Source organism: Rhineura floridana, chromosome 2 (assembly GCF_030035675.1).
Source record: "Rhineura floridana isolate rRhiFlo1 chromosome 2, rRhiFlo1.hap2, whole genome shotgun sequence".
Taxonomy (NCBI): domain Eukaryota; kingdom Metazoa; phylum Chordata; class Lepidosauria; order Squamata; family Rhineuridae; genus Rhineura; species Rhineura floridana.
The window spans coordinates 122552848-122565368 of NC_084481.1; the positions used below are offsets into that span (position 1 = coordinate 122552848).

At 47.2% G+C, this 12521-nt stretch overlaps 1 protein-coding gene across 1 annotated transcript; it reads left to right on the top strand.

The window, feature by feature from the left end:
- Positions 1-4422: 4422 nt before the first annotated feature.
- LOC133377985 (uncharacterized) lies at positions 4423-7647 on the top strand. Its single transcript, XM_061612773.1, has one exon. It carries the CDS (start codon positions 4423-4425, stop codon positions 7645-7647), a length of 3225 nt encoding a protein of 1074 aa, XP_061468757.1.
- Positions 7648-12521: the final 4874 nt, after the last annotated feature.

Consider the following 12521-nt stretch of genomic DNA (forward strand, 5'->3'; position numbering starts at 1 on the left):
CAAGGCATCAGACACTGACATTGAGGACTGGGAGGATGGGCAGGGGGTGGGGACAAAGAGCAGGGAAAGTTCTCAGAGCATGCAAATCCCAGTCACTGACACCTCAACTCCCCCCACTCCCCCCCCCCGCTGAAGAGCAACCAGAACTGTCAGAGACTACCTCTTTGGAAACTGTTGTTAGATTCAACCCCAGATCCTGCGCCCACAACTAAGGCGCCACCTGCTTCACATGACATTTCCCAGCCGGGCCCCCCACAGGTTTCCACAGTCAAGCAAGCTGACTGCCCACAACTCCTGGAGGGAGAAGTTGAGAACCAGCCTCTTTCACCCTGCTTGTGCTGGTGGCAAAAGAGATAAATTCAACTTTTGTTAAGGAGGAGCCAATGGCTTTGCACAAAAACCCAGACTTCTTAAGGGGCTCAGAGAAGGGGTTTCTTTGCTCAATCAACATCATGGTGCTGTGAAGACATGCTTAGTCAGAGTTAGTCAGGGGAAAGTTCCTAAAAAGCATAGTTAGGTTAATGAGGTGCACTGCTTTTGATGCAACTGTAACTTTAATAAAAAGAGAAAAAATCACAGCTGTGTCTGAGACTGGATCTCTCATTTTTGGGCAGGACACTGAGGTGCTGGACCGATGCTTGGAGGGGGTGATGAGCTGGATGTGGGCTAATAAATTGAGGCTGAATCCTGAGTAGACAGGTGTTATGTGTCCAGAGTTCTCAAGTCTGGGAGGTGGGGAGACAGCTTGTTCTGGACAGGCTTGCACTCTCCTGGAAGGAGCAGGTTCGCAGCTTGGGGGTACTCCTGGTTCCAACATTGCCACTGGAGGCTGAGGTGGCCTCACTGGCTAGGGGCACCTTTTTCTAGCTTCAATTGGTTTGCTAGCTTCAGCCCCTTTTAGACAGAGATGACTTCACTTCTGTACTCCATGCTTTGGTATCTTCAAGATTGAATTATTGCAATCAGCTGTACGTGGGGCTGCCCTTCAAGACAACTCAGAAACTTTAACTGGTCCAAAATGTAGTAGCCATATAACTGGCTGAGGTTCCTTTTAGATCTCATACTGTATAACCCCTATTTTAAAACAGGTGCATTGGTTGCCAGTTCATTTCCAGGTCCAATTTAAGGTTCTCATGACTTTGGCTCTAACATCTGAAAGACAGCCTCATTTTGTACAGACCCTCTCAGGTGCTGAGATCAGCAGATGGGGCCCTTTTGGAAGTTCCACCATTCTCAGAAGTTTGGGGTGGTGGTGGCCTGGGAGAGGGCATTCTCTATGGCAGCCCCTAAGTTGTGGAACTGTAAGGGTTAATGGACGCCATTAGCAAAGAAGGATTCAGCACGTAGACCAGAAGGAGGCGCAAGTGCAGAGGATTGTTCTAGGAATGGAAAATTACCAGCTATACAGTTATGTTTTGTGCAACACACTCACCAATGTATCTTTTCTGTTGTCTGTAACCCAATAAAAGAGCTGTGCCTCAACTGTCAGGAGACACAGTTTGGAGGACAAATTCCCCTCTGTCTCTGCTAGCAATAAAAGTCATCTGATGAACCGAGCTTGGGCCTGAGACTCAAATTCTTACCTTAACATTTGGCACCCGAACAGGGACATAAGGTCAAGGGTATTCCCCCTACAGCAGAGTTCTTGGTCAGGGATATTTCCCCTGCACCTTCCTTGGGCCGCGCGGTTCCCCGGATCGCTTCACTACTCTGCAGGGAGCGCGCCTTCAGCAGTTGCTGATGCCCGGCTGGGCTAGGGAGGAGGCCGGGGAGCGACGCGGAACCAACGGAGGCCTTCCAGAAGTTCGGTCCAGATCGCTTTAAACCAGTACTGGAGGTGTTCACCGTCAGGCGAGTATTAAGGGATCCCTTTCTGTTCTGTCCTGTTTCTGCCTGCCAGCCGATCCCAGTGGATCAAAGGGGGGTCTGATCAACCTCCATTTCTGTTTCTCTGTCGGGAGGTTTGGGAAGGGGGGTTTCTTGTCATGTGCTTGGTGAGTGTGTGACTGACTGCTCGATTTCCATGTCTGGCCATTGGACGTACTAGTCCTGGGACGCCTTTGGGTGTCTTGAAAGTCCGGGGGACGTGGGCAGCGGAGCGTGCCTGTAACCTTTACCTCAGCAAGTCGCTTCCCCCAATTCCTATAGGTGACTTGTGTCCTGTGCCCCCTCCCTTCTCTGTGTGTTATCCACTATCCTGAATTGATTAGGTTAGGAAGGAGTTAGGTCAGGATGGGGGGAGGCTCTTCAACCCCTTTGGCTCTCATGGTCAAACACTTTCCTGAAGTCTTTGATACCAGTATCTGCAATGTGCAGACCATGAAGACTAAATGTTCCTGGGACTGGCCTAGACTTGGGCCCTTAGTAGACTGGCCAGCAGAGGGCACTTTCTATGGCCCCATCATTTCCCGCCTTTGGAATGTAGTTACAGTAGAAGGCAATCCCGGATGCCCTGAAGATATTCCTTATGTGAAAGGATGGAGGAAAGTGGCAAGTAATCCGCCACCTTGGGCAAAGAAGTGGGTGGAGAACGCCGCCACGATTATGTTAACTCAGGTCAAGAAGACTTCTAAGACAGGCCGCGAAATAAGCCAGAAGGCCAAGATGCAGCCTGATCTTGATTATACTGTCACCTGGAAACAGAAGGCTGCCTCAGAAGGCCAGGCCGAGAAACCAGAAAAACCTGTTCTAGAAAATCAACCTGAAGAATCACCCCCACCATATGTGTGTCCTTGCCCACCTTCGGCACCGTTAACTCCGTTACCCCTTATAACTGAGACGCCAGAAAAATCCTTGTACCAGCCCTTACCCAGAGAAGAAAGCCAAGGAAGCCCCTTAGAGGAGGGCATTGAGAATCTCCGAAGGTCCGTTCGGCTAATAGAAAAGGAACTAGGGAAACCCAATCCCGAGAGTATTCATGAAAGAAATTCCAAAAGCTCTAGAATCCTGCCTGTTCGTACGGTCCCAGCTATGATCCCTGCCCCAGACCCAATTGATCCCAGCAAAGTAGCCTATAAATCAGTCAATACTTTCACGTATGTGCCATTTAGTTCCTCCGATTTGCTTAACTGGAAAAATCATGGACCATCATATGAGGAGGAACTGGAGAAATTTGTGGACATGGTTGAAGGCATAGTGTCAGCCCAGAACCCCACCTGGTCTGATATACAACAGTTACAGGGATATTTGATGACTACTGAGCAAAGAATGCAAATTCAGGTCAACTTAGAAGAGGCTGCAGGCAAGATTGCCAGGCAGGAAGGAGCGAGAGATGAAGATCGAACAATGTATATAGCCAGATATGCTCCGATTGTGAACCCTCGATGGGACCTTTCTAGTGGAGCGGACCGCACCGCTATGCGTCAGTATCAACAAGCCTTTGTGGAGGCAGTGAAGAAAGGGCGAAAGCGAATGATGAACATGCAAAAGATCCACGATGTAGTTCAGGAAAAGGATGAAAGCCCTGGGGCTTTTCTTGAACAACTTTTTAAGGCATACCGGAGATACACCCCCATTGACCCTGAGGATGAAAGGAACCGACAGACAGTGGCGCTGGCCTTCGTGTCCCAATCAGCACCAGACATCAGAAAGAAGTTACAGAAGGCCGAGGGCTTCGAAGGAATGCCCCTCAGCCAGTTGAAGGTTCTAGCAGATAAAGTATTTCTCAATCGAGATGTGGAAGAGAAGCGGGAACAAGTAAAACAGATGAAGGAAAAAGCTAATCTTCTTGCAGCTGTCCTGAGGCCCCAGGAGTCACGGGAACAATTCCCACACCCTCGTCCATCTTTAGGACGTAATCAATGTGCATATTGTAAAAAAGAAGGCCATTGGAAAAACGAATGTTCAGAAAGACCCCGGGAACAGTGGAGAAGTTATGGCCGAGGCATTAGACCCGGCAGGGGCCGAGGTCAGGAAAGGGGACGAGGAGGGCTCAACCATCAGGCATTATCATCTTCCCAGACGCAGCAGCCTGCTCGGACTATGACTGCAGAGGACTATTATACAGAAGACTGAGGATGCCTACGGGGCATTCTGCCTCCCGACCCCGTACTGGAAATCATTGTGGGAGGCAGGAAAATCAAGGGCCTTCTGGACTCCGGAGCTCAGCATTCGGTCCTCAACGTGCTGCCTGCTGAGTTGTCCATTAAGAAGAAAACCTGTATACCTGTCATAGGGGCGGGAGGACAAATCCTTCAGGCCCCCCAGTTTAAACCAGTAGGCACCAAGGTTGGTTCCTGTGAGGTTGATCACGAGTTCATCCTGATCCCTTCTTGCCCAATACCATTAATCGGCCGCAATCTACTCTGTAAAGTTCAAGCTACCTTGTCTTTTCACCCAGATGGCCGAGTCACCGCCACGGCTAACGGACAGCCTCTGACGTTGACTTGCCCCCTCCAGGAAGCCTGGAGGCTTGGACTAGCCATGGGTCTATGTGCGCCGGCAATTATTCATCAGTCACCGACAGCCCTCCGTGTCATCGGAGCTGTGCCCGGAGTGTGGGCTGAAGATCACCCTGGAGGGTTGGCCAGACTGGCCATACCCCTTCGAATAGAATTAAAGGACGATTACACCGTAGTTAATCAAGCCCAGTACCCAATTCCAGCAGAGGCCCGAATCTCCATGCATGAAAATTTGGGGAAACTAGTTCAACTTAAGGTCCTGGTGCCGACCACATCTGCTTGGAATACCCCCTTATTACCTGTAATAAAGCCCAGTTCTGGACCAGTCCCCCTCTATCGTCCAGTGCAAGACCTCCGATTGGTGAATCAGCAAACCAAAGATATTGTGGCGGCGGTCGCTAATCCATACTCTCTGATAGGATTGATCCCTGGAGGAAGTCAGTGGTATTCTGTGATTGATTTGAAAGACGCTTTCTTCACTATCCCCTTACACCCCGATTCTCAAGCAATCTTTGCTTTTACCTGGGAACATCCACAGACTGGTCGGAAAAGACAGTTCACCTGGTCACGGTTGCCTCAAGGGTTCAAGAATTCACCCACCCTGTTTGGCCAGCAACTAGCCAAGGACCTCCAGCAATTCCAAGAGGAGGTCGGGTTAGTGCTTCAGTACGTAGATGACTTCCTCCTGCCCCGCCGGACTGAACAAGAATGCTCCACCGACACGGTCAAATTACTCAGATGGCTCCAGAACTGTGGGTACCGTGCTAGTAGGGCCAAAGCTCAAATATGTAGCCAAGAAGTCACCTACTTAGGATTCACGATCAAGAAGGATACACGTGTTTTAGGCAGTAGTAGAACCCGGGCTATTAGTTGCCTGCCCCGGCCTACCAACAAGAAGGAGCTCCGTGTATTTTTGGGAATGGCTGGCTACTGTCGTATTTGGATTTTAGATTATGCTTCTATGGCTAAACCATTATACAACCTGTTAACAGGAAGGATGCCCGAATCTCATCCCATAAATTGGACCAGAGAAGAAATCCAGGCCTTAGAGCGGTTAAAGCAGTCATTAACTAGCTCACCTGCTTTAGGGTTACCAGACATTACTAAACCCTTTCAGCTTTTTGTCGATGAGAGAAAAGGAACCGCTGTGGGAGTTCTCACCCAGCAAGTTGGAACCTGGAACCGACCGGTCGCGTATCTCAGCAAAAATATGGATCCTGTTAGCCGAGGATGGCCAGGCTGTCTCCGGAGTATAGCGGCAGCCTCGCTTCTCTTGACAGAAGCTGTCAAACTGACGTACGGCCAAATTATAGAAGTGACTGCATCCCATTCTATCCAATCTTTACTAGAAGTGCATGGGCCTAAATGGATGACCAACTCTCGCTTGGTAAAATATCAAGCCCAGCTATGTGAGAATCCCAATATAATTGTAAGGGACCGAGCGACCCTGAATCCGGCTACCCTGATGCCCCTGCCTGGACGGTTAATACACCAGTGTGATGAAATTATGTCAACCGTACATTCCAGCCGACCAGATTTGAAGGATGTGCCAATCCCTGGGGGAATCGTATTGTTTACTGATGGAAGCAGCTCTATCATAAATGGAGTCCGGCATGCAGGGTATGCTGTGGTCACTGAAGATCAAATCCTAATGGCTAAACCTCTGCCACCTGGTACGTCTGCCCAGAAAGCTGAACTCATAGCCCTAATTGAAGCCTTGAAGTGGGCTGAAGGGAAAAAGGTTACCATCTACACCGACTCTAAATATGCCTTCTTAACTGTACAAGTACATGGGGCCCTTTATCGGGAAAGAGGATTTCTGACTGCAGAAGGCAAGGAGGTGGCACATGCCCCTGAAATTCGCCAATTACTGGAAGTCATTTGGAAGCCTGCACGAGTAGCTGTAATCCATTGTCGAGCCCACACAAGGAAAGCTAACCCTGTGGCTAGAGGAAATGCTAGAGCTGATAAGGCTGCCAAAGAAGCCGCCTTGGAATCTTTGCCCAAGACAAACAATATAATGACTATTTCGTTACCCTCTCTGACTCAGGTCCTGCAATATACCCAGGAAGAAATTGAGGAAAGTCAGAGACAAAATTATACCCGTCAACGGGGCTGGTATGTTCTTACTGATGGCAGGGTTTGGGTACCCCAAAGGTTGGCCCGTACAGCTGTTTTCCATATGCACAATCAATGCCACCTAGGAAAAGAGGCAGTCCGACACTTAATTGAGAAGACTATGTTTATTGATAAACTTGCTTCCCTGTGCACTGAAGCGTCTCGACGATGTGTAACTTGTGCCCGAAGCAATCCCCGAAGAGGACCCGTCCCTGAACCAGGCCAGATTCTCCGGGGAAGTCGTCCGTTTCAAGTGATCCAGGTGGACTTCACCCATATGCCACCAGCCAGGGGCTACAAACTTTTATTAGTGACTGTATGCACCTTTTCCCGATGGGTTGAGGCCTGGCCAGTCCGGTCTGAAGGATCCAAGGGAGTAGTAAAGCATTTACTTGAGGACATCATCCCCAGGTACGGGTTGCCCCAACAGATTAACAGTGACAACGGCGCAGCCTTCCAAGCTGAAGTGACAGAAAAACTCAGCAGAGCTCTTGGAGTGGACTGGAAACTCCATTGTGCCTGGAGACCTCAGAGCAGCGGAGCGGTCGAGCGAGCCAATCAGACCCTTAAATTGCACCTCAGGAAAATGTGCGCTGAAACAAAGACTAAATGGATCCAGATGCTGCCGGTGGCTTTGTTACACATGAGATGTACACCTGGAGCTAATGGTCTCACCCCATATGAACTGGTTTACGGGAGGCCACCACCTTTGCCTGTGGCAGTGGATACCCTGGCACTAAGGGGGAAAATAAACCTGAAGCGCATTTTAAGGGAGTTAAACCGAACCGTTCTAAAGATAGGTCAATACACAGAACAGAGCCCCTTGGGACTCACCACCCCTGTCCACGGATTCCGTCCTGGAGATACAGTATGGGTCAAAAGTTACAAGGAAGATGCATTGGGAAAAGTTTGGGAAGGGCCTTTTATTGTCTTATTAACTACCCCTACTGCCTTAAAGGTTGAAGGGAACCCTACCTGGATCCACTGGAGTCGCGCTAAAATAGCCTCTCCGGAAGGATGGACGATTGCCAACCAGAGAGGCCTAAAGATGACCCTGAGAAGGGATGCCACCACGTGGGACGCGACGGGAGAAGCCTCCTCGGGACCGGCAACCGAGAGAGCGAAATAGCTGGGGGCGCTGCATCCCCTACCGTTCTGGATAGAGTAGTGGGACACCGCCCGAAGATTCAGATTTGCCCAACTTCAATTAGAATGCCCTGTTGTAAATTATCTTATTTGATTATACTGTTCCAGTTTGGGGTTATTCTAATGCTGCTGTTGTTTCCTCCCCACTGTGTAACGGCTACCCTTCCATCCTGCAGGATTTGTATTAAGACTGTTAGGAACCATAACAATATCCAGGACACTCTAGTTTATCAGAGTAAATTCAGTTGTAAAGGGACAGCTGTCACATGCCAGTTTCGTAATGTTAGTTACTCAGCCTGTATTCAGGGAAACCAGACAACTTGTTATGACCCCAAAGAAAGTCCTGACCAATGGTGGCTTCAGGTGAGGGAAGGCACGCAGAGTGGACGAGTACTGTTCCAGACCAGATTAGCAACCCCTAATACTACAGCATGGGTTAAAATCGAACCTTGTGAGATTTCAAAATGGCCTGACCAATGTGGAAATCATGATTGGGAAAAGTCTTATACGTGGGATGATAAATACATTTGTCCTGAAAAGGGTATCAGTACTGAATGTACAAATCAATGTCCTTATTGGAACTGTGTAGGCTGGGCCACTTGGCAAACTACTGGGATAAGTGCTCACGTTTCCAAAGTCACAGTACAAAGTGACTGCGGGCCCCGGAAATGTAATTACGTAAATTTTACTATTAATAATCCACAGGCCTTTTTGAGTAAAATTGGGCAACACTTTGGGTTACGCATTCATGGAACAGGCAGAGATCCGTTAGGATTGTTCTATCTGAAACTTGTTCAACTAACAGAGACAGGCCATACCTTGCAGCAAACCTTCTTCACTGATTTCTGGGAGGAGATGAATACTTCTTTCCAGGTACCTGAAGTGGCCAGAAATTTGTTTATTACTTTTGCAGAAACTGTGGCCACCGCTTTAAACGTCAGTAATTGTTATGTTTGTGGGGGGACTCAGATTGGAGATCACTGGCCCTGGGAAGCTGCCGAATTGAATGTTAGTCAGCTTTATAATACCACCAATATCACAAACCCCCATAGTCAATGGATGTTGAAGGCTATTCTTGTTGGTCGTTGGTGTGTACAAAGGATCTCCCCCGGTGCCCCACAGATAGGTCAGATGCCTTTTGAAACCATGACCATTTTGAATCAGTCTGCAATTAGTTATTGGCCCAATGCCTCTGTGATTCCGGTTAATCTGTTGTGGACAGCAGAGTTAATGTTAAGGTTAAATTTGTCAGTTATTAATAATAAGTCTTGGAAAGCGTTACCAGGGTTTTACTGGGTTTGTGGGAAATATGCTTATTCAGAATTACCCGAACCCTGGGAGGGAACTTGTACTTTAGGGGAGGTCAGACCATCCTTCTTTCTCATTCCCCTCAGTGCAGGAATTCGGTTAGGACATCCTTTGTATGGTAGGAAAAAGAGGATGACAGTTAAGATTGGTGACTGGAAGGATGATGAGTGGCCCCCTGAAAGGATAGTTCAGTACTATGGACCTGCAACCTGGGCCCAGGATGGGTTATATGGATATAGAACCCCAATCTACATGTTAAATAGAATAATTCGGTTACAGGCAGTGCTTGAACTTATAACAAATGAAACTGCGAGGGCTTTGACTGCTCTGTCTAAAACACAAACCCAACTTAGAAATGCTGTGTACCAAAATGGACTCGCCCTTGACTACCTGTTGGCAACGGAAGGAGGGGTTTGTGGGAAGTTCAATTTGACTAATTGTTGCTTACATATTGATGACAATGGAAAAGTAATAGAAGATATAACAGATAAAATAATTAAGCTTGCACATGTGCCGGTACAAACATGGAAAGGATTTGAGTGGGCAGAAGGGCTGGGTCCGTGGTTCCAATGGATAGGAGGGATACGAGGTATTATTGGAACATTAATTGTAGGAATTCTGATGTGTGTCTTGTTACCCTGTATTCTACCTCTGATAATGCGAGGGTTAAGGAACATGATGGAGAGCATAGCGGACAGGAGAACAGCAGTGCAGCTAATGGCGTTGTATGAATATAGGTCCATACCTACCTGTAAGAATGATACTCCCCAAACCTCTTAGCGAGGTCAGTGAAGTATCAAAGGGGGGATTGTAAGGGTTAATGGACGCCATTAGCAAAGAAGGATTCAGCACGTAGACCAGAAGGAGGCGCAAGCGCAGAGGATTGTTCTAGGAATGGAAAATTACCAGCTATACAGTTATGTTTTGTGCAACACACTCACCAATGTATCTTTTCTGTTGTCTGTAACCCAATAAAAGAGCTGTGCCTCAACTGTCAGGAGACACAGTTTGGAGGACAAATTCCCCTCTGTCTCTGCTAGCAATAAAAGTCATCTGATGAACCGAACTTGGGCCTGAAACTCAAATTCTTACCTTAACAGAACCCCCTCCCCACCGAGGTACATCTGGCAACTTCACTGTACAGTTTTAGGCAAATGCTGAAGATGCACCTCTTTACCCTGGCCTTTGACACTGAGACATGTATTTTTAGAATCCACCTTACTTTGGGATTTTAGGTTGTTTTTAATGTCATCTTTTTAAACTGTTGTAACCTGCCCTGGGACCTTTGGTTGAAGGATGGGTAATAAATGATGATGACGATGCCAAGCAATACATCCAAATATATCAGACCAGCACAGATCAGCCTAACTCAGTCCAGACTCCAACTGTGCCATGAGCATAAAGCAAGACTTAAAATTGCATAACTTTAAAAGGTAAGCCAATTGCAGTTTACAAATTAAGTCACATGTATTACACACATATATATAGCATGTTAAAGAATTTAGCATTTACAAAAGACATTCTGTAAAACAGGTTTCTCATTTTACAGAGGGGAAACCCTAAGGCTGAAAGTTTTTAGTCAAAAGCACAGTCAGTGAATGGATGACAGACAATTAAAAACACAGAAGAAAAGAAAGTGAATCAAGCCACAGATCATGACAGAAAACTCAAAATCCATTGATAACTCAAGTAAGTAAGTAAATTATATACACCACCACCCCTCTCTCATTCCTGCAGTTCTGCAAATCCATACACACATGCACTCGGTGTCCCACCTAGAAACTGCTACTAGTAGGGTTGCCAGGTTCAGGGCCTGAGACTGATCCTGTATCTTTAGGAGAAGAGAAAGTCAGCCAAGTGCAGGTGTTCTTGCAACCCTGTAATGGGAAAAACCACAAGGTGGAATTCTCCCTTCCCCCGGAGAATTGGGTGCTTCCTACCTCTCCCAGGCCTGGGCTGTCTGCACTGGGCTGGGAATTGGGATTAACTAGCTAAAGCAGTGACTGGTGGTTAGTAACCCTGGCAGCTGAGTCTTAAATTTGGGGCAAGTGTGTTGGTACAGCTGGATACTCAGCTGCAGCTGGCCTAGATCTTCACTAGTTTCCATACCAGTCCTAGCAGCAGCGCTGCTCAGGATAGGACAGGCTGGGGTCAGGTAGCCTCTGCCATCACCAGCTTGCTGATGCTAGACTACAGCTGTCCACACCTACTAATATTAAGTGGCCTGTTGCTAGGTGACCTCCACTGTAAGCAACCCTACTGTCTGCTTAGTACACAGCTGACTCCTGCATGCTTCAGTGTTGCTTAAATTCAATTTGAAAATGTCATGCAACTGCAGAGCTGAACAGAGACTACTGGCCAAGATACCTAGGGCCACTGAGAGGTTGCATTTTGGCAAGGAGGAAACCAATGTGTTTTCCTCCGTCTTTTGGGCAGTGAAGGTGTACCTGCTTGAATGCCTTTTCTCTCTCTCTTCCTTTCCTTTTTCCTTTTATTGTATCTTGTTTATTAGATTATGAGTCTGCAGGCTGGGTTGTCCTATGTGTGGGGCTTTCAGTTGTTCAGTATGCATGCTGTAACAATGCATGTGTATGAAAAGCATACAAATAAATATATAAATATGTACATGAGGAAGCCAGTGGGTGTGTCTGTTAGGACTGGCTGTAAGCTGGAGCTTGGAAGTAATTTGTTACAAAAAACAAATTCCTTGTAATTAATTATTTGTTTGAGGAATGAGAGAGTAATTTCTTTACATTTTGATTGTAATAGAATGAGGAGTCACTTCATTACTTTTGAGGTATAATCGTAATGCTTCCAGCATTACTTTTGAGTGTTACTTCAGGGGGAGTAGGGGAAGTCTTCTGCTCCTCTGATTTGTGGATGAAAATCATGTGCCCCAAACTGGGCTTCTGTGTAGTATTGCTCTTCCCTTATGCACTGTGGGTGTTTAGGAGGCAATGGGGAATAATGTGAAGAGTGAGACGGGGGTGGAGTGAAGAAAACAATTGTTTAAAAAATGGATGGTGGTGGAGAAAAATGGAGTGGAGGGAGAAAGTAGCCGGAGGCCAAGGATGTGGATGAAGGAGGAGAAGGAGGCAGCAGCATAATGGAGATAAAGAACTGTGAAGGTGAGAAATAACTGTGTGTGTGTGTGTGTGTGTTAATACAAAGTGGCCTCTACTGCGCTCCCTGGTTACTTTGCTGCATTTGCAGTGTTTAAACTTTTTGGCACCCCAGGGGAAAATGTTTGCTTAGGTGCCTTAATTGGTGGCAGGGCAGGGTCCAAGAGGTGGTTGAGTGAGAGAGATGGTGCTTGTTAGCTCTCTCTCTCTCTGTGTGGAGTTGCACTTGGTTTGATACACAAAGATCTGAGCGGTGGCTTCTGTCTCTCTCCCCACCTCTCTTGCTAGAGGAGAGACCACCGCTGCTATCTTATGGATAAAAATAATTTTTCTATTACAAAAGGAATTAAGCCCCCACTTTCAAACAATTCTCTCCCACTCCCACCAAAAATGTATATGTCTATTTTTAATGTTATCTCAGGCTACT